Below are 22,164 nucleotides of genomic sequence, written 5' to 3'. Positions count from 1 at the left end.
GCCATCCCTGTAACCCCCTGCTGCCAAAACCTTGCCACACAAACCCAATACAACCATCCTTGTTGGTGCTTCTCCAAATCCACTGGCCAGCGCTGATGCTGAGAGGGACCATGTTGTTTTGCTGTGTTGAGATTGATTTAGGAGACTTTTTGTGAGGTCTTGGTGCTGTTCAGGAGAGAAGACAAGATGAGGTCTGAGGCAGAAGAGTGAGAGCTTCCTGCCCCATTAGGCTTTTGACACTGGGGGATATGAAGTGGAAGAAAAAAAAAAGTGCTTAGCTCAGCTTCTCTTACGTAGCATCTTATAAACTCTTAAAACAAATCCCACGCTCCAGTTCAGCAGGGCCAGAAAGTCTTATTGGGACGTTTTTTTAAAGGATTTTCTTCTTTCTGATCATTTTGGTAGAACGTGCTTGGGAAATGGCTGCCGGTACCATTAGAGAGGCAGACCCAAAGGGCTGTTTGCCTTGATGTGGGGTGAGAAGTGCCCAGCACCTGGGCTACCCTAGAGGTGGGAGCTTCTTGCATTCCTCCAGTAGCAATGGAGGTGTGCTGTGTTGCCTGCGTGCGCCCCCAGAGTCTGAGGTTTGGAGAGGGCTTCACCATGTCGCAAGATTTATTTAGGCAGATTGCAAAGTGCCCAGACCCAGGAAAGGTCACGTGCGAGTTGCTGAGGACAGAGCCGGTCTCTGATTTGAATGCAGGCAGAGGTAAGAGCATGTAAGAGGTGCTTCTCAGCTCTTGACCCAGCAGGCTGGTGTCCTGCTGCAGCACTGGGTTGGGCCTGGACGTTTTCACTGTTATTTCCTCTGTGTGTAACCAGATTGTTGGATTTGCTGGGGATTGCTCAAACTGGGAGAACATCCAGAAAAGGGAAAAAAAACTTGAAGCAAAGTGGAAAGGTTAATGCTGGCAGCATCTGCATGTGTTCCTCATTGGGGTGGGCACAGCAGACAGTGCCAAGCTGGGGGAAAGGCCTACTCCAGCTCAGCTGAGCAGCTTTCTCACTCAAAGCGACAGTCTGGTGCAAGAGGAGGAGGGGTTTTTTTTTTTTTTTGCTTTTTCAACAGTAACAGCCAAAAGAAGGCTCCTAGTCTGAGGAGGTTAAAGCTGGGTGTTCCAGCTGAACCCCAGAGTCTTTGTCCTGATGTGCTCCCTTCCTCCTCTCTGCCTAGGATAGTCAAGCCAAAAGTGGCCTCCATGGAGGAGATGGCGAGCTTCCACACGGATGCCTACCTGCAGCACCTGCAGAAGGTCAGTGAGGAGGGGGATGATGACCATCCGGAGTCCGTGGAGTATGGACTGGGTAAGGACATGTATCTTCAGTGAGAGATTAACTGAGTATCAGGTCCAGGATGCTTTTTGCTGGAGCTGAGGTTAGACAGAGGGGTAAGCTCAGGTGGGCTGCGGGGCTGTTTGTGGAGGGAAACACTCTTTGATGGGTGTTGCTGAACCCTGTTAGCCAGCAGTCACCTGTCAGGCTGGCATTTTCACTGTTACCAGCAGAGGGTACTGTCAGCCTCACACTGCTGCTCCGTGCAGCTCAGCCTGTCCCTTGCATACCGGGAGCCAATGCCTTTTGCTACTGCTTTTTGGATCTAAGGCAGGACAGAAAGCTCTGCCATCCTGCCCTTGGAACAGAGCTGAGATTGGCAGCTGCAAGCCTGCTGTGGTGCAGGGCACGTGTGAACAATGGCCTGAAGCTACAGCCAGGGACCAGAGTGGCTCCTGTTTGCCTGGTGACTTGCTTACGTCTTGAGCAGAGGGCTCTTGCCTGCCTGGACTTAAGACAGCCTGAGCAATGCAGTAGTTAAAGCAGGCGAGGTGGCTGTGGGTACTGTCTTAGTCTCAGGAACAGGAGGAGTGATCCAGCACTGAGGCAGTGGTCCAGATTCTACGCTGATCTCATGAGTCTCCCCTAGATCTGCCCTTTACATTTCTGAAGCTGATATGTCTGCCGCCAGAGGAGGAGCCCCGAGGTTGTGCCTTGCTGGGGAATGGCTCTGGGGAGACTGCTGTAGGAATAGGTGAAGATCATATTCTAGCTATAGACCCACAGCATACCTAGGCCTGTCTGCTTTGTGTTTGTCTGTTTTTAGGGGGGAAATACTTCAGTGACCGTGTTAGGGCTTTCCTGATAGAGTAGCCAGAGAACTGAGAGTGTTTTTGCAAGATTGCTATGAGGGACCAGTAGGTTGGGCTAGCCAGGCACACAGATCAGAAGTTGGTTCAAGACCCATCTGTGAATGCTCTGAGTGCAAGGAAACATTTTGATTGTTGATTTATGTAGTGGGTGAACCTTGGCTGGCCTCCAGGTGCTCACCAAGATGTGCTGCCTCTCTTCCCTTCCTCAATAGGGTAGGGGACAAAATACAGTGGAAAAGATTGTGGGTCAAGATAAGGTCAGGGAGATCACTCACCATTTGCCATCATGGACAAAACAGACTTGACTTAGGGAAATTAATTAAATTTATTGCCAGTTAATAACAGACTAGGAGAGTGGGAATTGAAAACAAAACTAAAATCACCTTCCCCCTCATCCACCCTTCTTCCCAGACTCAACTTAACTCCCAGCAATTCTACCTCTGTTCCCCCTGAGCGGTGCAAGGGGATAGAGAGTGGGGGTTGCAGCCAGTTCATCGCCTGTTGTCTCTGATGCTCCTTCCTCCTCAGCCTCTTCCCCTGCTCCAGCGTGGGGTCCCTCCCATGGGAGACAGTCCTCCATGAACTTCTCCAATGTGGGTCCTTCCCATGGGCTGCAGTTCTTCATGAACTGCTCCGGCGTGCTTCCCTTCCACGGGGTGCAGTCTTTCAGGAGCACACTGCTCCAGCGTGGGTCCCCCGCGGGGTCACAAGTCCTGCCAGCAAACCCGCTCCACCATGGGCTCCTCTCTTCATGGATCCGCAGGTCCTGCTGGGAGCCTGCTCCAGCACAGGCTTCCCACAGGGTCACAGCCTCCTTCGGGCATCCGCCTGCTCCAGCGTGGGGTTCTCCATGGGCTGCAGGAGGATATCTGCTCCACTGTGGACCTCCATGGGCTGCAGGGGGACAGCCTGCCTCACCATGGTCTTCACCATGGGCTGCAGGGGAATGTCTGCTCTGGCACCTGGAGCGCCTCCTCCCCCTTTCTTCACTGACCTTGATGTCTGCAGAGTTGTTTCTCTCCCATATTCTCACTCCTCTCTCCAGCTGCAGTTGCTGTTGTGCAGCAACTTTTCCCCCTTCTTAAATATGTTACCCCAGAGGCTTACCACCGTCGTTGATGGGCTCAGCCTTGGCCAGCATTGGGGTCCGTCTTGGAGCCATCTCTGTCTGGCGTGGGTACAGCTCCTGGTGTCTTCTCAAAGAAGCCAACCCTCTAGCCCTCCGGCTGTGAAAACCTTGCCCTGCAAACCCAATACAATTTTTTTCCTACTTATGCCCCCTAAATCTGCTGTGTGAGTCCAAATCTGGTACCTGTTGTGAGGGTTTTTTTGCCGTGGCTTTTTCATTGTGCCCTGAATAGAAAGTTAGAGCAGTGGTTAAAGAGAGATAGCTCAAAACAAGGAGAATATGCTTCCCCCAGAGGAAAAGGCCTGTTGTGTCTGACACACGGACTCTTACCCACAGGTTATGACTGTCCAGCTACGGAAGGGATCTTTGAGTATGCAGCAGCTGTGGGAGGAGCCACCATCGCTGCAGCCCAGTGCCTGCTGGACGGCAAGTGCAAGGTAGCGATTAACTGGCCTGGAGGGTGGCATCATGCAAAGAAGTAAGGAAACAATCTCTTCCCTTGTGTTTTCTCACCTGGTGTCTGAACACTGCCTCCTAGCTCCCAGCTTGCCTGCGAACCCTCAGGGTGTGGCGATCCAGCAGGAAGAGAGAGCAAGGTGTGAGAGGGGTGAGGGAAGGCACAGGTAGACAGGAAAGATGCAGAGTGGGGCAGAGGCCTGAGAGTAGGCTGGTTACTGCCCAGTCCTGGTGCTGTCATGGACTGCAGTGCGGGTCTGGGGCAGATATATTCAGAGGTGTCCTGCCATCCATTAATACTTGGTTATCTCTGGCAGTTCAAGTGAGAGTTGGTTTTGCAAAGTCCATAGAGAAGGGCTGTGGAGAGGCAAACGATTGGTGTCGCTCCCAGTTTGGAAGAGAATGGGAACCTGGCAACACATTGTCCAAATTGTTTTGCGTCTTTTTTGGTATCTTAATAAGAGGTTTGAAAGAGTGCAGGTCTGACCTCTGGTTTTCCCCATGTTCTGTGGGTGACTGTTTGCTCTGAGCTGTAATGTCAATAATATTCCAGAACAACAGGGGAGGAAGTAAAAATTTCATCCCTGAATCCTGTGATTCTGAAGTGGTAAAATAATTTGTTTCCATGGCTTCCTCATTGTCCATGGAAGTATGTTTTACTTTAACTTGTGCCCCCCATCTCCCAAAATATGAGGCCTGTCTGCAAATGCAGACAAGACAGCACTCTTCCTGTCCCCAGCTAACTGGCCTTTGCAGTGCTGTTCTGTTTCCCTGAGGAGCCCCAGAAATAAGCATGAACCACGTGTCTTACCCTAACAACTTATACATGAGTGTGCAGGTTTCTCTTCTTGCTCCAGTGACTTTTCTGACCTGGCAGAGAAACTCTGGAGGTGTAACAGTGGTGTGAAAATGCCAGCAATGGCAGTGTCTCATCAGGACCCTTTTCCTGGTCAGCATTTTGCCGAATATGGGTCCCACTATGGCTTGCTGAGAAAGGAGAGAGATTAGCTTGGCTGAGCTGAGCCTTCTTGCTCTTTGCAGGAGGGATGGCTTTTAAAAAAATCTTCTGTTCCCTTTTATCTTGATTGCATGGTTTATAAAATGCCTGTAACAGAAGAAGTCTTAGCAGTGTTGCTGCCACTGAGCTGTGCTATTAGCACTGTCCTGGGAAGCAAACAGTCTGTTTAAAAAAGGTATTTAGTACTTACCGATCCCAAAGGAGCCTTCCCAGTCACCCCAGTGAGGTGGTCTGGGATGCTGCAGGGTAGGCGATGTTCAACCTCATGGACGTTGTTTTCACAGAGATGAAGCTTCTGGCTTCTGTTACCTGAATGATGCTGTCTTGGGGATCCTGCGGCTGCGACAGAAATTTGACCGTGTCCTTTATATCGATTTGGATTTGCATCATGGGGATGGTAAGGCCCTGTGCAGGCTACAAACAGCACAGCCACACAGACTCAGGGGGAGGAGTGAGAGAAGTCAAGGCCTGTCAGGGCAGTAGGGCTTTACCTGCTGCAACAGCTGTGGCTTTGCCTCCTTTCAGTGCAGTCAAGTTCCCTCAATCCATTTCTGCCTTGTCCTGCTTTATGGATTTGCCCTGTGCTGCTCGTCAGACCTCTTGTGAGGGTCTGGGCAGCAGTCTTGTACCATACCTAAAGCAACAAACGGTGTGTTCCCATTCCAGTAATCCCCTCTGCCAGTGGCTCTCCAGCAAGGACCTTCTCCGGTCCCTTGTCTCCCATCTGGGCAGAACAGCTGCTGACAGTGTTTAATTGTTTAATGCCACCAGTGCAAGAGGGAAGCAGTCAGTGGTAAACAGTGCTTTTAAAAGAAGGCTTGATGCTATAAAACTAAAGCCAGGGCTGGCCTTGCTGAAACTGCTCTCTCTTTCAGGGACATTATTTCAACACCATTTAACATTTCCTGCTCTCCTAAATTTTATGGTGTGTTTCATTTTGTTCCATTTTCCCCACACACTTGGTTTCTGTTAAGTTTCCTGTTACTTCTTTTTCCCTCCCCACCCCCACTATTTTAATATGTCTTTAAGGAAAAGGAAAGGTCTGTTGAACTGCAGCAGTGCTGAGAAAAAGCAAGAGAGCCCAGTAGCTCTGGTTCTAATCAGAGCCAAGCTCTGGCCAAGGCATTCCTGCTCTGCTCCCTCCCCCAGCCTTGCAGGCCAAGCAGTGCAGGCGAGTGCTGCTAATGTGGGCACTGACCTGAGGTATTGAGATCCCTTCAGTACTGATTAGCATGAGACCTGCCAAATTCATGTCAGTTGTGACCTTTGCAGTTGAATTCAGGTCTCCGTTGATTAAGGATGGATTTATTCAGCCACATCTGGTTTTCTGCTTTGTTCATTCTGTTCCTGCTCTGCTTGCTGTCCTATGTTTATCAAGTGGCTCGTTTGCATGTTTAGACTCTGTCATTTATGTGAATGATGCATGAAAGCTTTTTTTCTCTTCTCTTTTCTGTTAGGAGTTGAAGATGCCTTTAGTTTCACCTCAAAAGTCATGACTGTTTCTCTGCACAAGTTTTCACCAGGATTTTTCCCAGGCAAGTCGAACTTGTGAGGTTTGTGCTAATTTGGTTCACGCATCACTGATGAGGCCCCAGCAAAGGCAAGTCCCATCCCTTCTGTCCAGCAGAGGTATCTCACTGCCTCTCCTGTTGACCCAGGAGAAGGAAAGAAGGGAGAGCTACATGCTTGGCATTTCCCCCTTTCTGGTTGTGGCTAAGCTCTGGGCAGAGCTACTGCTGGGTGGCCACCCACAGCCCTTGAAAGCTGCATGACAGAATTGGGCAGAGGGTGAGAACCAGGTTCATCCAGCTCCTCATTTATTGGTGGTGGCAAGTGGTGGTGGACTTCTCCATAACTGTGCCAAAGGTTCTGGCTCTCTGCTGTCATCTGAGATATCCCACACATTTCTCTTGCTGCTGACCTCCTTTCCCTTGTAATTAACCGTGGGGTGTTTCTGTTTTTCAGGCACTGGTGATGTGACAGATGTTGGCCTAGGGAAAGGTCGCTATTACACCGTGAATGTACCTATTCAAGATGGCATTCAGGATGAGAAGTATTACCAGATCTGTGAAACGTAAGCCCTCTTGCTCTGATATGGTTTGCTTGGATGGGATTTTACAGAACACAGACTGCACAGATTTTGTTTATTTACTATTTTTAATTACAGTCCTTCCTTAAGGCTTGCCCCTTCCTCTGTTACAGTTTTTGATTACAACACAGACAGATCTTAAGAGGTCTCAGAGGTCTTGTCCGAATCCTTAGGCAAATTGAATATACAGAGGCATTTGTGGGTGGCTGGAGGGTCTCTGCCACGCATCAGCCTTGTGTGTTTAAGGAGAGACTGAGAAGGCACAAGTACTTTTTATCTGTGGACTTAGGGCTAGATGCTTTTTCTTCAAATAAATGCTCTGATCATCTATGGGAAATATGCTTGCGGCTGAGCTAAAAGTGTTTTCCAAACACCTTTTGTCTGCTGGAAGAATGAAAGGCTGAAGGTTGAACGTCTGCCGGTGATTGAGCTGCCTCCCAGCAGGTTCCTCTGTCACTCAATTGGTGATGGACCTCACAAGCCATTGCCCATGTCAGAACTGGGCTGCAGGGCTTGTTCTTTTCAAGGGGAGAGGAGCCTCAGCGTGGGGCTGCAGGACATGGTAGCACATCCACTTCTCATCTCTAACACTTGAGGGCTGAAACTGCTCTGAACTTTTAGCCTGTTAGGGCAGTCATGCTGTGGCCATACCTCCTGCTAGCTTCTTGGTGCTTGTCCCTGCTGGTGGTAGAGCAGCCCTCTTCCTGTCAGGGGACATGTTTCCAAAAAGCAGGGCAGCTTTAGGGTCTGAGTAGGGGTTAGGAGCCCAGTCAGGAGTAGCCCGTTGCATATGTTCCCAGTTGAAGGACATCAAAACCTACCATAGGTTCCAAGCCGCATATAACCAAAGTATCTACAAAGAAATTTTGAGATCTCACGGGCAAAGACAAAGAGTTCTGTCCTGGCCAGGAGACAGTCACATGCATGACTGTGGGCGTCTCATCCAGCTGATGTCTGAGGATGGTTGCTTGTGCCTCCCAAACGCGTGGTGGGATTGGAGCATGTGACTCCCTCCAACATAGGTTTTTGCGGGCTGACTACACCCTGCACAGAGCATTTCATTGTATTCTTCTCCTGTGTCCCCTGCTGGTGAGAGGAGACCTGCTCCTTGGCAGTCCTCTGTTCCTTGCTGAGGTGCTGCCAGATCAGGCATGCCCAGAGCAAAAAGCCAGGGAGATGCTGTGCAAAACAGTCTCACCTCCCTTGGTGCCAGGGACAGCTGCCTCCCTGGTCTCAGTGGAGGCTGACCTGCTGCAGCACAGCAATATAAATAAATGGGGAGGAAGTTTGCCTTTGGTGTCTCAGATGTGTGCACTTTGAACTTGCCTCTCCATAAATTAACAGTGCTTGTGTTTGATCGCTTTTGTTCTAGTAGATAAATTCCTATCCTGCTTTGGAGGTGGTGTGGCACACGGATAATTGCATATTGTTTCTGGAAGTTGAATGACAAGGGCTCTCATTAAAGTACATTGTTACAAATAGCTGTTGCATGGAAAGGGGACCAAAGTGTGACATAATTTATTTATTTATTTTCTGGAAAGTCTGACGTCTTTAAAATTTTGAAGACAAAGGCATCCAGGGATGAAAAGTTTCAGAGCTGCCATGAGAGTGACAGCACCAAGACCTGGATGCTGAGTTTCTGTGGTACGCTCTGTTCATGCAGACATGTGTCTAAGGCATGTTCCCACTAAGAACCCTCTGGGACCCTACCTGCTCACATAGTCTCACCATCAAAAGAGAAAGGTATGATGGGTCTGGCTAACTGTAAGCATCCAGAATAGCTGATTTGCTTGATTGTCTTGCAAAACTGCCCAAATTAATGAATGAAATTAGTTTTGAAAATATGTCAGTAACTTTATCTGGAGTTTAAATATTAAACTTTTGAAGACTACAAAAAATACAATGTGTGAGAAACATTGCAAGTGCAGAAAAGTAACTTAGAAATAATGCAGAGACATTCAAAAGCATTATCTTTGCTCCAAAGACAAAGAGAACTCTGAGTTATTTTAAATGGCTGCAGTAGTTTGCTTGATAAACTCGAAATTAATTATAGCTGAAAGTGATAACTAATCAGCTATTTGTCCTCTAGTATTGTCCAGAATGTAAAAAACCAATAATTAAAAAACCAAACCAACCCACCCCAAAATCTGAATGCTGTTTGGCCTGTCGTTATGTGTGATGCGCGGGAGCTGTGTTAGCGGTGTGTAGGGATGGATCTAGTGAAATTCTGCTTTAGCCAGTGCAGGCTGGACTGTGTGACAAAGATCTGCTCGCATGGAAGTTGTGATGTGTCCATTATGCCAGTGGAGAAACCTGTTAGTAACATGGGTCACTTACAAGGAAAGCATGCGGGACCTTTGTGGCACCAAAGGCTTGCCTGCTATCTAGAAAGAAAATACTACTTCTCTGTTTACAGTATCTTAGTAAAGGAGAACAGGATTGCTGTGGTGAATGTGTGGCATCCCAGCAGTCGGCTGTCTCGGTTCCTTTGGACTCAGCCATCATAGGTGGTGTACCTTGCATGGTACTGCCCGGTCCTAGGACCACAGGCTGGGGTCTCGTCCTGGCTGCCCACAGTGGCACAGACAGAGTGAGGCTGATAGTTTTCGGGGAGCAGCAAGGCCAGTTCCCCCTTCTCTGATCTAATCTGCTTTTTCCTATTCAGCAGGCTTTTGACAAGATGAAAAATAATACTCTTTTTTTAATCCTTCTAAGCAAGGGCTTTCAACCTCTGTCAATATGTGGGCACCTACAGTGTCCCAGCTGGCAGCCTGGCTCTCTGTAGATCCAATTTCAGCCTCTTGATGGTTGGCTATCTTTCTTTTGGTGCCTCTTGTAAAGCCCTTAGACAAGCCCCAGATGGGAAAACCCAGACTAGACTTTTTTTTTTTTTTTTTTTTTTTTGTCTTTTGAAGCAAAAGTTTCCCACTTGCAAGAATAAGGCTAAATCAGAGACTGACGTTTCTTGGGAGGCTGCAGTATTGCTTTCACAGTGCATCCAGCTGTGCCTGTTCCTGGCTATGATGGGTCAAGGGTATCTACTGATGCATCCTTCCTCCCCATTTCAGTGTTGGGGAGGAGGCTGGCGGAGAGGTGAGTGGCCTCTTCCTAGAGGAGTGCAGCGCGGGGGACATGTGCAGCGTGTCTTCTAAAGCAGACAGCGGTGGGGGAAAATGAAGTCAAAATTGGAGTGCATGATAAAAAGCAATTCCTACATGACTGTCAGCGTCTAGCAGGGCTTTTTCATGTTGTGCAGGTATAAATAGAGACTCTTGGGGAGCGGGTGCACGTGGCATGAAAAGCACCATGTGGCCTGGAAATCTTGCAATAATACGAGGCCAGTTCTGAATCTAGTCCTTGGGTGTAGGCACTGAACAGTACTGACCCCAGAGTGACCATGCTGTTGGGAGACTCTGGAGATTAGGGATGTGACTGACAGCTGGATTTGGAATCTGCTTGGAAGGGATTGGTCTTCCACTTCCTATTGCTGTAAGGGGAATAGGAAGGGGAATACAGCACAGGGCACGTGGTGAATGCGAGACCTAGCCACCTGGACTTCATTAGTTGCTTTTCATCATGCAGCAGAGCACAAATCCTAAATGTTCCTCCAGACTCTAAAAGTTTAAAAAATGTGCATAGTTCCACAAACTTTGCAGAAATCTCATGTTCTGAGTTTTTCGTGGTTTGGAATGTGTTGTGGTTTAACCCCAGCCAGCAACTAAGCACCACGCAGCCGCTCACTCACTCCCCCCGCATCCAGTGGGATGGGGGAGAAAATCGGGAAAAGAAGTAAAACTCGTGGGTTGAGATAAGAACGGTTTAATAGAACAGAAAAGAAGAAACTAGTAATAATAACACTAATAAAATGACAACAGTAGTAATAAAAGGATTGGAATGTACAAATGATGCGCAGTGCAATTGCTCACCACCTGCTGACCAGCACCCAGCTAGTCCCCGAGTGGCAATTCCCTGCCCCCACTTCCCAGTTCCTATACTAAATGGGACGTCACATGGTATGGAATACCCTGTTGGCCAGTTTGGGTCAGGTGCCCTGGCTGTGTCCTGTGCCAGCTTCTTGTGCCCCTCCAGCTTTCTCGCTGGCTGGGCATGAGAAGCTGAACAATCCTTTACTTTAGTCTAAACACTACTTAGCAACAACTGAAAACATCAGTGTTATCAACATTCTTTGCATACTGAACTCAAAACATAGCACTGTACCAGCTACTAGGAAGACAGTTAACTCTATCCTAGCTGAAACCAGGACAGGGCTTGTGGTGTTTGCTGGTGCAGCTATCGCCTTGGCACGTCGTGGGTCTCGCTGGGACGTGTACAGAGTGGGGCAGTCAGCGGCAGGGTGGCAGGCTCATGGAAGCCAGGAGGCAAGCTGGCATGGGGAGCGTTTGCTGGCTCTGAGAGCAGCAGGGCCCTGGGCAGCACTGGGTCTTGTCTGCCTGCAGCGTGGGCAGAAGGAAGAGCAGGCAGGCCCATGTGTTGCTGCTAAGGTGACAGTGGATGTAACTTGATTTGTGAGTTTTGGATACAGCTTTTTGGAGGTCAGAGGTGTAAGTCACAATCTTGCCTGTATATCCAGGGAAAGGAAAGCCCTCTAATTTGGGGAGCTCCTTCCCATGCCGCTGGCCATCTCCTGACACCAATGGGAGGAAACGTCGTGTGGTACTGGTCCTCTTCCAGTGGCAATCTCGCTGGGGCTGTGAAATTTTGACTGCTCTTCTGGGTTTCCTTGAGCAGTTGCAGAAGCCTGTTCTCTTCCATCCTCCCTGTCAGCCACTCTGCTTTAGCTGTTCTTCTGACCTCTCTGGGGGTAACAAAAGGCGACTTCTCTGTCAGCTGCTTCCTTCGGGGGCTGGCAGGGGGGGTAGTGAATTGGATACTGCTGAAAGAAAGAGATTGGAGAAGTGTGAAAATGGGCAACATCTGTTCATCTCTGCCACAAAGGCAGGCAGTGCAGCCCTGCCTTGACATGCTGCTCTGCCAGGGCCAGAAAAGAACCACTGGGGTCACCTTGTCTTCGTGGCCCTACGTCGCTCACCAAGGCTTCCCTGAACTTGTTTGTTAGTTCAGGAATAGAAAGGGGGCAGAACATCCCTTTGCACATGTGCCAAGTGAATGCACAGCCCAGATTGCGTGGTCCTTGCTGGCTGAGCTGTGCCCTGGCTGCCGTGATGGGGGTACCATCCCACTGGAGCCAGCAGTCACAGGTCAGAGGTTCCTGCACCTGCAGCTGTGAGGCAGTGAGAGATCTTTGCCATGCTCATGATGCATCTTGATGCAAAGCCAGTTTTCTAGCTCGGATTAGTTTGCCATTGGCAGGGAGGTGTATCAGGAGTTCCCAGACAGGGTTGCAGCTCTGACGGTGTGTTCTGGTTTCAGCTGGGATAGAGTTAGTTTTCTTTGTAGTAGCTGGCGTAGTGTTATGTTTTGAGTTCAGTATGAGAAGAATGTTGATAACACACTGGTGTTTTCAGTTGTTGCTAAGTAATGTTTAGTCTAAAGTCAAGGATTTTTCAGCTTCTCATGCCCAGCCAGCAAGAAGGCTGGAAGGGCACAAGAAGTTGGGAGGGGACACAGCCAGGACAGCTGACCCAAACTGGCCAAAGGGATATCCCATACCATGTGATGTCACACCCAGTATATAAACTGGGGGGAGTGGGGCTGGGGGGATTCACTGCTCCAGAACGAACTGGGCATGGGTCAGCGGGTGGCGAGCAATTGCATTGTGCATCACTTGTTTTGTATATTCCAATCCTTTTATTATTACTATTGTCATTTTATTATTGTTATTATTATAATTATTAGTTTCTTCCTTTCTGATCTATTAAACTGTTCTTATCTCAACCCACAAGTTTTCCTTTTTTTTCCAATTCTCTCCCCCATCCCACTGGGTGGGGGAAGTGAGTGAGTGAGAGGCTGTGTGGTGCTTGGTTACCAGCTGGGTTTAAACCACAACATGGTGTGACTGAGCTGGTCTCCCTGAGGGATGCTGCCAGAAGGGGAGAAAAGTCCTGTTCCCACTGCCTTATCCTTGGCTGCCCACTCCTTTCCCCTCTTTTCCTTGCCATGAACCAGTTCAGGGAGTTAACCTAGCAGAAAACTAACCCTGCTAAGCAACTTTTTGCTAGTTCAGCTCTCTGAAACTGCACACTGTGGGATCAGAGGAGCTCCATCATAAGCAAAAGGAAAGGGCTGGGAAGGATGGATGGACGGGACTACTGTATAGTCAGTTTGGCTTTATCACCAGCTCAAGCTCGTAGCCTGCATGCATGTGAGGATCTGTCAACATGTGGACAGGGCTGAGACTGCAGAGCAGTCCTTCCGCTGATTTCCTAAAACACCAGAAAGAATTACTCTGTTCCTGAGCACAGCATGGGGCAAGAAGGGGGCTAAGCTACCCTTATGCCTTAACAGAGATCCCAGCAGCTACAGACAAGTGCTGTCATGTTAAGGAGATGTTTATAATTTGGGTAATGTCTGCAATGTGCTTTGAAAATTAAAAGCCCTGGGAGAGAGTGAACTTTGTTTAAAACTCCTCATGCAGCCAGCAAAAACCTGCAGGGATGGGCTAAAAGACTCTTCTCCATCCTCGCTGGGAGACCTTGCTGAGAAGTAGTAGGAATCCTTGGCCTGAAGTAAGTTTCAGTGGGAAAATAGTAGAAGGACTTGTGATAGTGATTGCATTTTGATGGAAGTGGCTGTCCTTGCACAGTGAGATTGGTGAGAGGGCAGGGCACCCCCAGTCTTTGCTAGCGAGAGGTAAACCTTCCTCTGTTGATGTTATTTCACATGCGTCTGCCTGTTTCTGGTGGATCCGTGAGGAATGTAAAGCTTCCTAGGGAAAAAGTGAGCTGTTTGAACTGGCCAGTGGCAGCTGCTTGTCTAGCAAAATAGAGGACCATGTCTGAGGGAGATGGGAGAAGAGGGACCCAGAGACAGCTCACAGGAGCTAGATGTGCTTTCAGAGGTCTGAGTGCAGGCAAAGAAAGCCCTTACCAGCAGCAGCGTCAAGAAGCCCTACAGTGTTGGATGAAAGACAGTTTAGTCCTCCTTACTCCAAGGAAGGGTAGTACAACGTGGGCCTTGGGCGGAGGTGGAAGCCCCTCTTATCCGTCCCCTCCTTGACATCTGCAGAAAAGAGGCTGACTTTGGGTCCACTTCAAGAAGGAAGCTTATGCCAATTTGACTGCTCTTTCCTTGGCACTGTGATTTTCATCATCTGCCTCAGTTTGCTTAGCTTGGTGGGACTGTGTGGACAACATGGCCTGGTAGCTGTCAAAACATGAGTGGTGTCATGGTTTAACCCCAGCCAGCAACTAAGCACCATGCAGCTGTTCACTCCCCCCACCCCCAGTGGGATGGGGGAGAGAATTGGAAAAAGAAAAAGTAAAACTTGTGGGTTGAGGTAAGAACAGTTTAACAGAACAGAAAAGAAGAAACTAATAATTATAATAATAACAATAAAATGACAATAGTAATAATAAAAGGATTGGAATATACAAGTGATGCACAATGCACTTGCTCACCACCTGCTGACCCATGCCCAGTTTGTTCTGTAGCAGCGATTCCACCCAGCCCCACTTCCCCCAGTTTATATACTGGGTGTGACATCACATGGTATGGGATATCCCTTTGGCCAGTTTGGGTCAGCTGTCCTGGCTGTGTCCCCTCCCAACTTCTTGTGCCCCTCCAGCCTTCTTGCTGGCTGGGCATGAAAAGCTGAAAAATCCTTGACTTTAGACTAAACATTACTTAGCAACAACTGAAAACACCAGTGTGTTATCAACATTCTTCTCATACTGAACTCAAAACATAGCACTATACCAGCTACTAGGAAGACAATTAACTCTATGCCAGCTGAAACCAGGACAGTGGTGTGAGTAGCTGTTGGCTACCTGGCCCTGCTGGGCACCTGGGGTGCTGGGACCAGGCTCTCGGCACGTTCAGACTGAGCTGCCATACCCGCGGTGAATACGCATATTGAATGGAAATCCTCACATATTTGGTCTCGGGGGGTGGGGTGGTGAGTTTTTTCCCAGAGTTTTTCTCATCACCAGTTGAGTTTTTTCACAGTGGTGCCTATAATCCAGTAGTGAATTTGTGGTGCTTGTAGAGCTGATGGCCTCAGCTCTGCAGGCATCTGCCTTGGCAGACCCCACCGAGCTCAGTGGGTTTCCTTGTCTGGGTGCAGTGACTGGCTAAGTTTCTTGGGGTGAGTATTGGTAAATGCAAGCTCTTTGTCACAGGGAAGCAGCTCTCTTGTTTGGCACTGCAGTGGTTTCTAATTGCATATCAAATAAGAACTGGTGACTCTTAGGTTCTCTTAACCAAGGCAAAAGCATTTATTCCAGGGTTCGCATCTGTTTCTACTTCAGCAAAATAAAAACACTGTTGTGAAAGGAACATGGTTTTCTCCATTATTTGCCTTGTATTTGGGGCTTTGGACCATAGTGCTGGGAACAGGATTATTCCCTTTGTGGTGTTTGTAATACTAAAAATCTGGAGCAAAGCCAAATGTCTGACATGCCCAGTTGCCATCTGCAAGAGAGAATACTTCTAATAAACTATCTCCAGGACACTGGCCCTGCTGCACCCCAGCATCCGCTAGAGCCAGGGGAAATGTATTTCTGCCTCAAGAGCCATATGGGAGAGAGGAGAGCAAGAACCTAGACAGAGCCTTCCTCAGTTCATCCTGTCCTGTCCTGGTGAGAGGTGTCTGAGAATTTAGGATTGTTGTTTTGCCAGACCCTGCTCTTCACTGTGACTTTTACAGGGGAGAAAAGCCCCTGGATTTGGCTTGCAGCCTTCCATTCAGGGCGGCCAGTGGAAACGTGTGGTTTGATGCTACCACTAAGCTGATCAGGACTAGATCCCCCTCCCCTGGGTTCTGTGATGCTTTTACCTTTATCAGCCTTGTGATGAGCACTTTGAGAGCTAAAGTTACTGCAGGAGAGGAGCGGAGGCAGAAGGCTAACTGGGAGCAGAGAGAGCGTAACTGGTATGAGGGGGGTGGGAACAGAGAACACAGGAACCTTGAGAGGCATCAGTGGATCTGAGGGACCAGGGCCATGCCACCAGCATCCCTCTGAGCTGTGTTTGCGGTAACCCCCACCGCTCCTTCTCTCCACAGTGTGCTGAAGGAGGTGTACGCCGCATTCAACCCAGATGCAGTTGTGCTGCAGCTGGGGGCAGACACCATCGCCGGAGATCCCATGTGCTCTTTCAACATGACACCTGAGGGAGTGGGCAAGTGCCTGAAGTATGTCCTGCAGTGGCAGCTAGCAACTCTCATCCTGGGAGGAGGTGAGTGCACTCATGTCCTGCTGTTCACAAGGAAACGGATTTGTCCTCCTGCAACCCTTCCACGAGTGTGCCCTTGGGCTCAGCACTGGCTGGAGTTTAGCAGAGTGACTGCTGGGCAGTGTCAGGAGGGCACTCTGTGGCGCAGTACTGTTTTCACATAGAACTGAAATCCTTGATACCGACAGGTACAAGTCTCAATCCTGATCCTAAGGTCTTGAGTTAACGGCAACTTGGCTCTCCCCTATGAACTGACCCTGGCTTCTCAATGGCACCTCTGATTCTCATCTCTGCTGATCAACCCTTCAGCGCTTCTCTTTAAAAGTGAGCGCTGTGTTCCCAAACCTACCTTGGGCATCTGGCAATGAATGATTTTGTGTGGGTTTGTCGTGGTTTAACCCCAGCCAGCAACTAAGCACCACGCAGCCGCTCACTCACTCCCCCCCCATCCAGTGGGATGGGGGAGAAAATCAGGAAAAGAAGTAAAACTCTTGGGTTGAGATACGAACGATTTAATAGAACAGAAAAGAAGAAACTAATAATGATAATGATAACACTAATAAAATGACAACAGTAGTAATAAAAGGATTGAAATGTACAAATGATGCGCAGGGCAATTGCTCACCACCCACTGACTGACACCCAGCCAGTCCCCGAGCGGCGAATCCCTGCCCCCCCACTTCCCAGTTCCTAAACTAGATGGGACGTCCCATGGTATGGAATACACCGTTGGCCAGTTTGGGTCAGGTGCCCTGGCTGGGCATGAGAAGCTGAAAAATCCTTGACTATAGTCTAAACACTACTGAGCAACAACTGAAAACATCAGTGTTATCAACATTCGTCACATACTGAACTCAAAACATAGCACTGTACCAGCTACTAGGAAGACAATTAACTACATCCCAGCTGAAACCAGGACAGGGTTCAAGCAGGGGCTTGGGAAAAGGACTGGCTCCCTCCATGGTACAACAGGGCTCTGATAGGCAGCGAAAGCTAAGGTTGACTTAGCTCTGCCATGCTGCATAACCAGCCACTTGTCTAGCAGGGAGAACACAGGACAGGCTTTATGCAACAGAGTGTTTCAGAACAATAAAAGCCACTATGTGCCAAGGGGAGCCCCCCAGCTCTGTGCCTGGAGCCATATCAGCTCTAGCTGTTGTCCTTTTCGAGATGGGGGAGATCAGGTATAGCATGTTAAGCCTAAAATTTGATGTGCCTAATGCACTTTGATTTGGAGAGGTTATGAGTGTTCAGTCCTGCTGTGGCATGTCTGGGTATGCTGGGGATGGCAGCTTTAAGGCAAAAAGAAACCCCAAAACTTCTGTCAAAAAATGAGGGACAGCTATTTGTCACTTGTGAAAGTACCAAAGGAGTGTTGTACCACTGCAGCTTGTGGAAGCATTTGAAGTGGAAATTGGGGGACAAGTCAATACTTGGGGGGGTAAAAAAACACAAACCAACAAAAAAACAACGACCAACACAAAGAGAAGGGAACATTGAAGAATATGGTGTCTCTCTCTGTTTTTAAAGTGGTTTTCTCTCTTACTATTTTAGTCATCTTTGCTGGAAAAAAAGTCTTCTGAGTTTCTTGCAGGATTGCTTTCAGCTAAGGTTTCTCCCTGTAGGCTCGTGAACTGTTACCATAGAGATGACCATTACCATACTGACTATGAAACCTCATTTGCTTCTAAAGCAGTTGCAAGTTGTACTAATGAGCTTCATATTTGTCCTCTCAAACATGACAGTGCTGAAGAGCTCACCAGTGAATGGCTGGGCATGTGTATTATGCTTTATGGGTCGAAGGCTGGCATTAAAAACTAGGAATCCCCCATCTCTGCTGCTGCCCTTGCGCTTCTCTCTCTGTTACCTCTGAACAGCCCTCCTTGTTGCCAGGAGAGAGCCCAGTGCATGGGGCTGGGGCCTCATGCTGGGTCTGAGATGGTGGCTGGAGGAGCCTGGCCTGTGCCATGCTGGGTGTAACTGGGGTTCAGTTTGGGAGGTCTGCCCTTGCATACAGTGTCATTTGGACCTAGCCTCGTGTAGCCAGCAGGTGCAAAATGCGGTTTTGGGGCACAGCTTGAATGGATGAAGTAAGCTGAATTCATGTAAACTGTGCGTGTTGCCTCTGTGATCTGTTCTTTCCACTAAAATCTCTCCCTCTGTCTTCCCTTTCCCCACTCTTCCCCCTCCAAAATTACAATTCTTGCTGGAGACAGGAGGCTACAACCTTGCCAACACAGCTCGCTGCTGGACATACTTGACTGGGGTCATCCTTGGGAGAACGCTGTGCTCCGAGATTCCCGATCACGAGGTAAAGCTTTGACAAACCCTCCCTTCTCCTGGCACGAGAGCTGAGTCATTCTACCTAATCCAAACGGCATCCTTGCTGCTCAATACTGTTTTGTTGATATGCTTCTGTAACAATAATGCACTGTCCTAGCAGCATAGTGGGTGCTTGTTCCCAAAACCTGCGGCTGTCCGCATCTTTTTGCAAGGGATCTCAGGCACCAATAGACTCCAGTCTCAGATAATTACAGAGAGGATGGGGAGGGGGAGTCACCTGTTTGCTCAAAGAGCTCTTTAGGATGTGCGCACACTTTTGCCAGGAAAGAACTAGGCCTTTCTCAAGGCTTTAAATTTTAGTCCTGCTTTCATTGACTTACAGAAAATACCAGGTGCAACTTTGAAGCTTTTCTGACCAGCAGTCTTGCAGTGGGCTATGAGGCGCTGTTCATGATCGCATATGAGCTCTCAGTTCCAGTGCTGATGCTTTTAAAGTCTTCAGCAGGGCTGGACAGCTGGTTGGAGGGACACAGTCTAGACTGAATTTGGGTGGAATAACTATAGGTTCGTAATAGGTCTCAAACTGCAGATCAGTGTTATTGACCCTACAGAAACAAAACTCCATGGGCAAAGCAGTTCAAGCCTAGAGTGACCACAGAGGAGAATTACAGTTTTGCCTTTGTCTAAGGATCACACGGACCAGTATGCATGAGGAAGTAAGTGTTTGCGTGTATTGAAACTGGAAATTCATCATTATAGAAACTGGTGATTACAGATACAAGATGCTTTTTGAGGGGTGTCATGCTTAAATATGATCCTTTAACCAGGTTTCTGCAGAAGCAGGTTTTAATCTTTCATATATGTGGGAAGTGAAAAGGGTGAGTCCCTCTGTAGAAATTAACGGCTGCCGGTGGTTAGGTTTTGCCTGTTTGTTGTTGCTCTGAACAGTTTATTTGTAGTGTTAATGATTCCTGCACCGAGTGCCCTGAAGGGTAAGAGCAGTGTGGGAATGAGTTGATCGCAGGATGTCACAAGGTGCACAGTGGGGCCCTGTGTGCTCTGGCTACTCCTTCTCAAAGGAATTTGTATCCCGTCCTGGGCTAGCCAGTGCTTGGGCTGCAGGACTGAGCTGGCTGTGAGTTGTGGTGCTGCCAGTGGCCAGCCTGTCTGGGTTCCCCTTGCAGTGAAACGGTGCTTGTGGTTTTGTTTCTGGCGACGAGAGGAGCTGCTCAGGGTTCACCCTGGAGGAACCTGTTCCTGGAGATCAGCCCAGCCTGTCTCTTGGAGCGGTGCGGCAGCACTTGAAGAGGAATGAGCTGAAGCAGGAGGAGAAACGTGGGCAGCCTTGGATGATGCAGTCACCAAGTGCTGCTGTTCCCACTTGGGCACCTATAGGAGAATTATTACACCAGGCTCATAAACAATGTTGAGACCTTTTGTAAGGTGTAATTTTTGTGGGATTTACAAATTAGGAAGGCCAAGGGAGCAGACCATCCTCGTGTGTGATGTGAGCGAGGTGGCCTGACGGGCCCTGGCTCATCAGGCAGAGCAGTGTGCTCTCAGCCCCGGCCTTCTGGCTGCCGCCCGCTGCTCTCCTGAAGGTTATTTACTGGAGAGGAGATAAATGTTGCTCTGTTTTGCACCCAGCTAGGGAGATGTTGTCTCTATGTGATTGTGTGCTCTGGCTGTGCTTGCAGGAATCAAGTGTTTTGCGTGAGATAATGACTGCGTATAGCTAGGCAGCAGTGAGCCTGCGGCACGTTTGGTGTTGGGGCCCTGGAGTGATGCTTGCAGGGTGCTTTTTGAGCACGATGTATTGGGGAGGGAGGTGTTGGCAGCTAAATGAAAGGGACTACTGGCCAGTGACCAGCATAGGGGGTGGTGATAATACAGGGCACTGCTACTGTGGGAGGAGGTCCTGGGACAGACAGAGTCCTCGTAGGCCAGTTTGTAAAGGTCTTCATTCTTTAATTCAATCTTTTATGCGCTTTTCGTGGCCAGGGATCAAAGAGGCAAGCTGTGGCCCTGCTCAGATGCCACAAACTGAACACAGTCACATTCCTAAACTGCCCCTGCCCCTTGTCCCAGGGACCCCAGGAGGGTTGGAAGCAGGAGAAGCAGCAGCTCAACCCTGTAGAGGGAACAAAAAGCACTTTGTACCTGCTGAACAACCTCCGCCCCACTCCACCAACTGCCGCCACTGCTCCCAGAAGTGAGTGAACAGGAGGCCCGGCCTTTCTGAGGGGATGTGAGGCGCTTGGGGCAGGGAATGGGACAGTTTTTCCTTTGAGGAGGGGGGGTGGGGGGGAGGCGGGCAGCAGGGAAAAGCTGTCACAAAGCCTTGATTGTAAATTAAGCCCTGTTGTTTCTTGCCTGTGCACTGGGGCATGTTCCAGTGTCTGCTGGCTGCTCAGCTGGTGTTGAGCTGGGTGCCTGGCCCGGCAAATGATGGTTCCCAAAAGGCAGGAGCTATTCCGTAGAGCTGAAGAGAATTGGGAAGTGGAGTTGAGCCCTCTGTAGCAAAAGCTGTTTCCCCTTCCCAGCCCACAAGAGCTTTCTTCCCAAACTGTGCATCTGAAATTTTTTTCCCATGCACTGCAAGAAAGAGTTGTCTTATGGTTAAGTCCACTGCAAGTGTTTCTCTTTCTCCCTTGGCCTGGACACTGGGCTTTGCTCACGTGACGTGTTGTGATGGTCTTAAATAGCACAGGAATGTGCAGTCTGGAGGGTGGTACCTCCTTCACCATGTCAAGTGAGCAGTATTGTCCAGGAAGCTGTCAATCTGTCTGTCTCCTCTCTGCCACAGTAGCCGATAGCAGATGCAGGGGGACGAGTATAAACAACAGTGTGAACACAGAGTTTCTCAGGGTGCCCTCCAGTTTTCTGTGATGTATGGCCAAGAAGTTTCCTGCAGTCTCTGTATTTGTCCTGTTGGTAACATGTAAGGCTTGGTTTGTGAGAAGGTTCAGCATTATTATGATACTTACATGTTTAAGCTGGTCCTGGGGGCAGCTGTGGGTGTTCAGCACTGCTCCAAACCTGTCCTAGTCAAGTGAGACCCTGGGCAAAAAGAAGAGTGCAAGGCTAACGACTGGCTGTGCACAGCGTGCTTTACGGGACTTGCCGAGTGCACGCAGGAAAGGGGGTAGCTGCTTTTCCAGGGTGGTGCGTTTGGGGCTGTCCTTTTGGTTTCTGTAATTCCTTGCTCTCCATCTGGTACCTGACAGGGCTGAATTGGCTGAGCCTCTGGTTTTATGCCAAGAAGTGATCCAATATGCACCTTCCATGGGGTAACACTAAAGATAGGGGCTTTAATCTCACTGTTCTTCATTAAAATCCTGCCTACCATGAGGCAGGGGCATTACACCTGAGAGCCCGCTCTGCCACCTCAGCTTAAGTTACCTGGAGCAAGTTCATCCACCTCGTTGAATGAGGATGACAGGTCCAGTGTCTGTAGCACCAGGATTTCAGGTGATGCAAAGGTCTGTATCCCTGTAATGGATAGAATTCACGTGCGTGCAGCAGTCTCCGTTTGCGTCATCCGAGTTTTCTGTCTTCTAGATACTCTTCAACAGTCAGGGAGTCATGGTTATCCCTGCCTGTTGCCCCTCTAGCCTGTGTATTATAGTGTGTAAGTCTTACTGCGTGGAGAAAATGTGGTGGGGTTTTTCTGTGTGAGAGGACACTAAAAGATACCTATGAGCAGGTATGCTGGGCTAGTAACAGTTACCAG

General features: G+C 49.0%; 1 protein-coding gene across 9 annotated transcripts in view; it reads left to right on the top strand.

The window, feature by feature from the left end:
- The window catches only part of HDAC8 (histone deacetylase 8), a 46,322-nt gene that overhangs the window by 9,906 nt on the left and 14,252 nt on the right, over window positions 1-22,164 (top strand). For 3 of the 9 annotated variants that reach the window (XM_069810712.1, XM_069810709.1, XM_069810711.1), the window contains exons 3-9: window positions 1,175-1,305; window positions 3,610-3,751; window positions 5,032-5,144; window positions 6,205-6,282; window positions 6,713-6,821; window positions 15,979-16,151; window positions 18,365-18,459. In XM_069810712.1, the coding sequence (XP_069666813.1) occupies window positions 1,175-1,305; window positions 3,610-3,751; window positions 5,032-5,144; window positions 6,205-6,282; window positions 6,713-6,821; window positions 15,979-16,151; window positions 18,365-18,459 (841 nt within the window). Of the gene's footprint in view, window positions 1-1,069; window positions 1,306-3,609; window positions 3,752-5,031; window positions 5,145-6,204; window positions 6,283-6,712; window positions 6,822-15,978; window positions 16,152-18,364; window positions 18,460-22,164 lie in introns of all 9 variants that reach the window. The other 6 variants (XM_069810715.1, XM_069810707.1, XM_069810710.1 and 3 more) reach the window with 5 other exon arrangements.

The sequence above is a fragment of the Haliaeetus albicilla genome, chromosome 23, assembly GCF_947461875.1.
Source record: "Haliaeetus albicilla chromosome 23, bHalAlb1.1, whole genome shotgun sequence".
Lineage (NCBI taxonomy): Eukaryota > Metazoa > Chordata > Aves > Accipitriformes > Accipitridae > Haliaeetus > Haliaeetus albicilla.
Note: the sequence above shows the minus strand (reverse complement) of the source record. Positions and strands in the feature narration are given on the sequence as shown.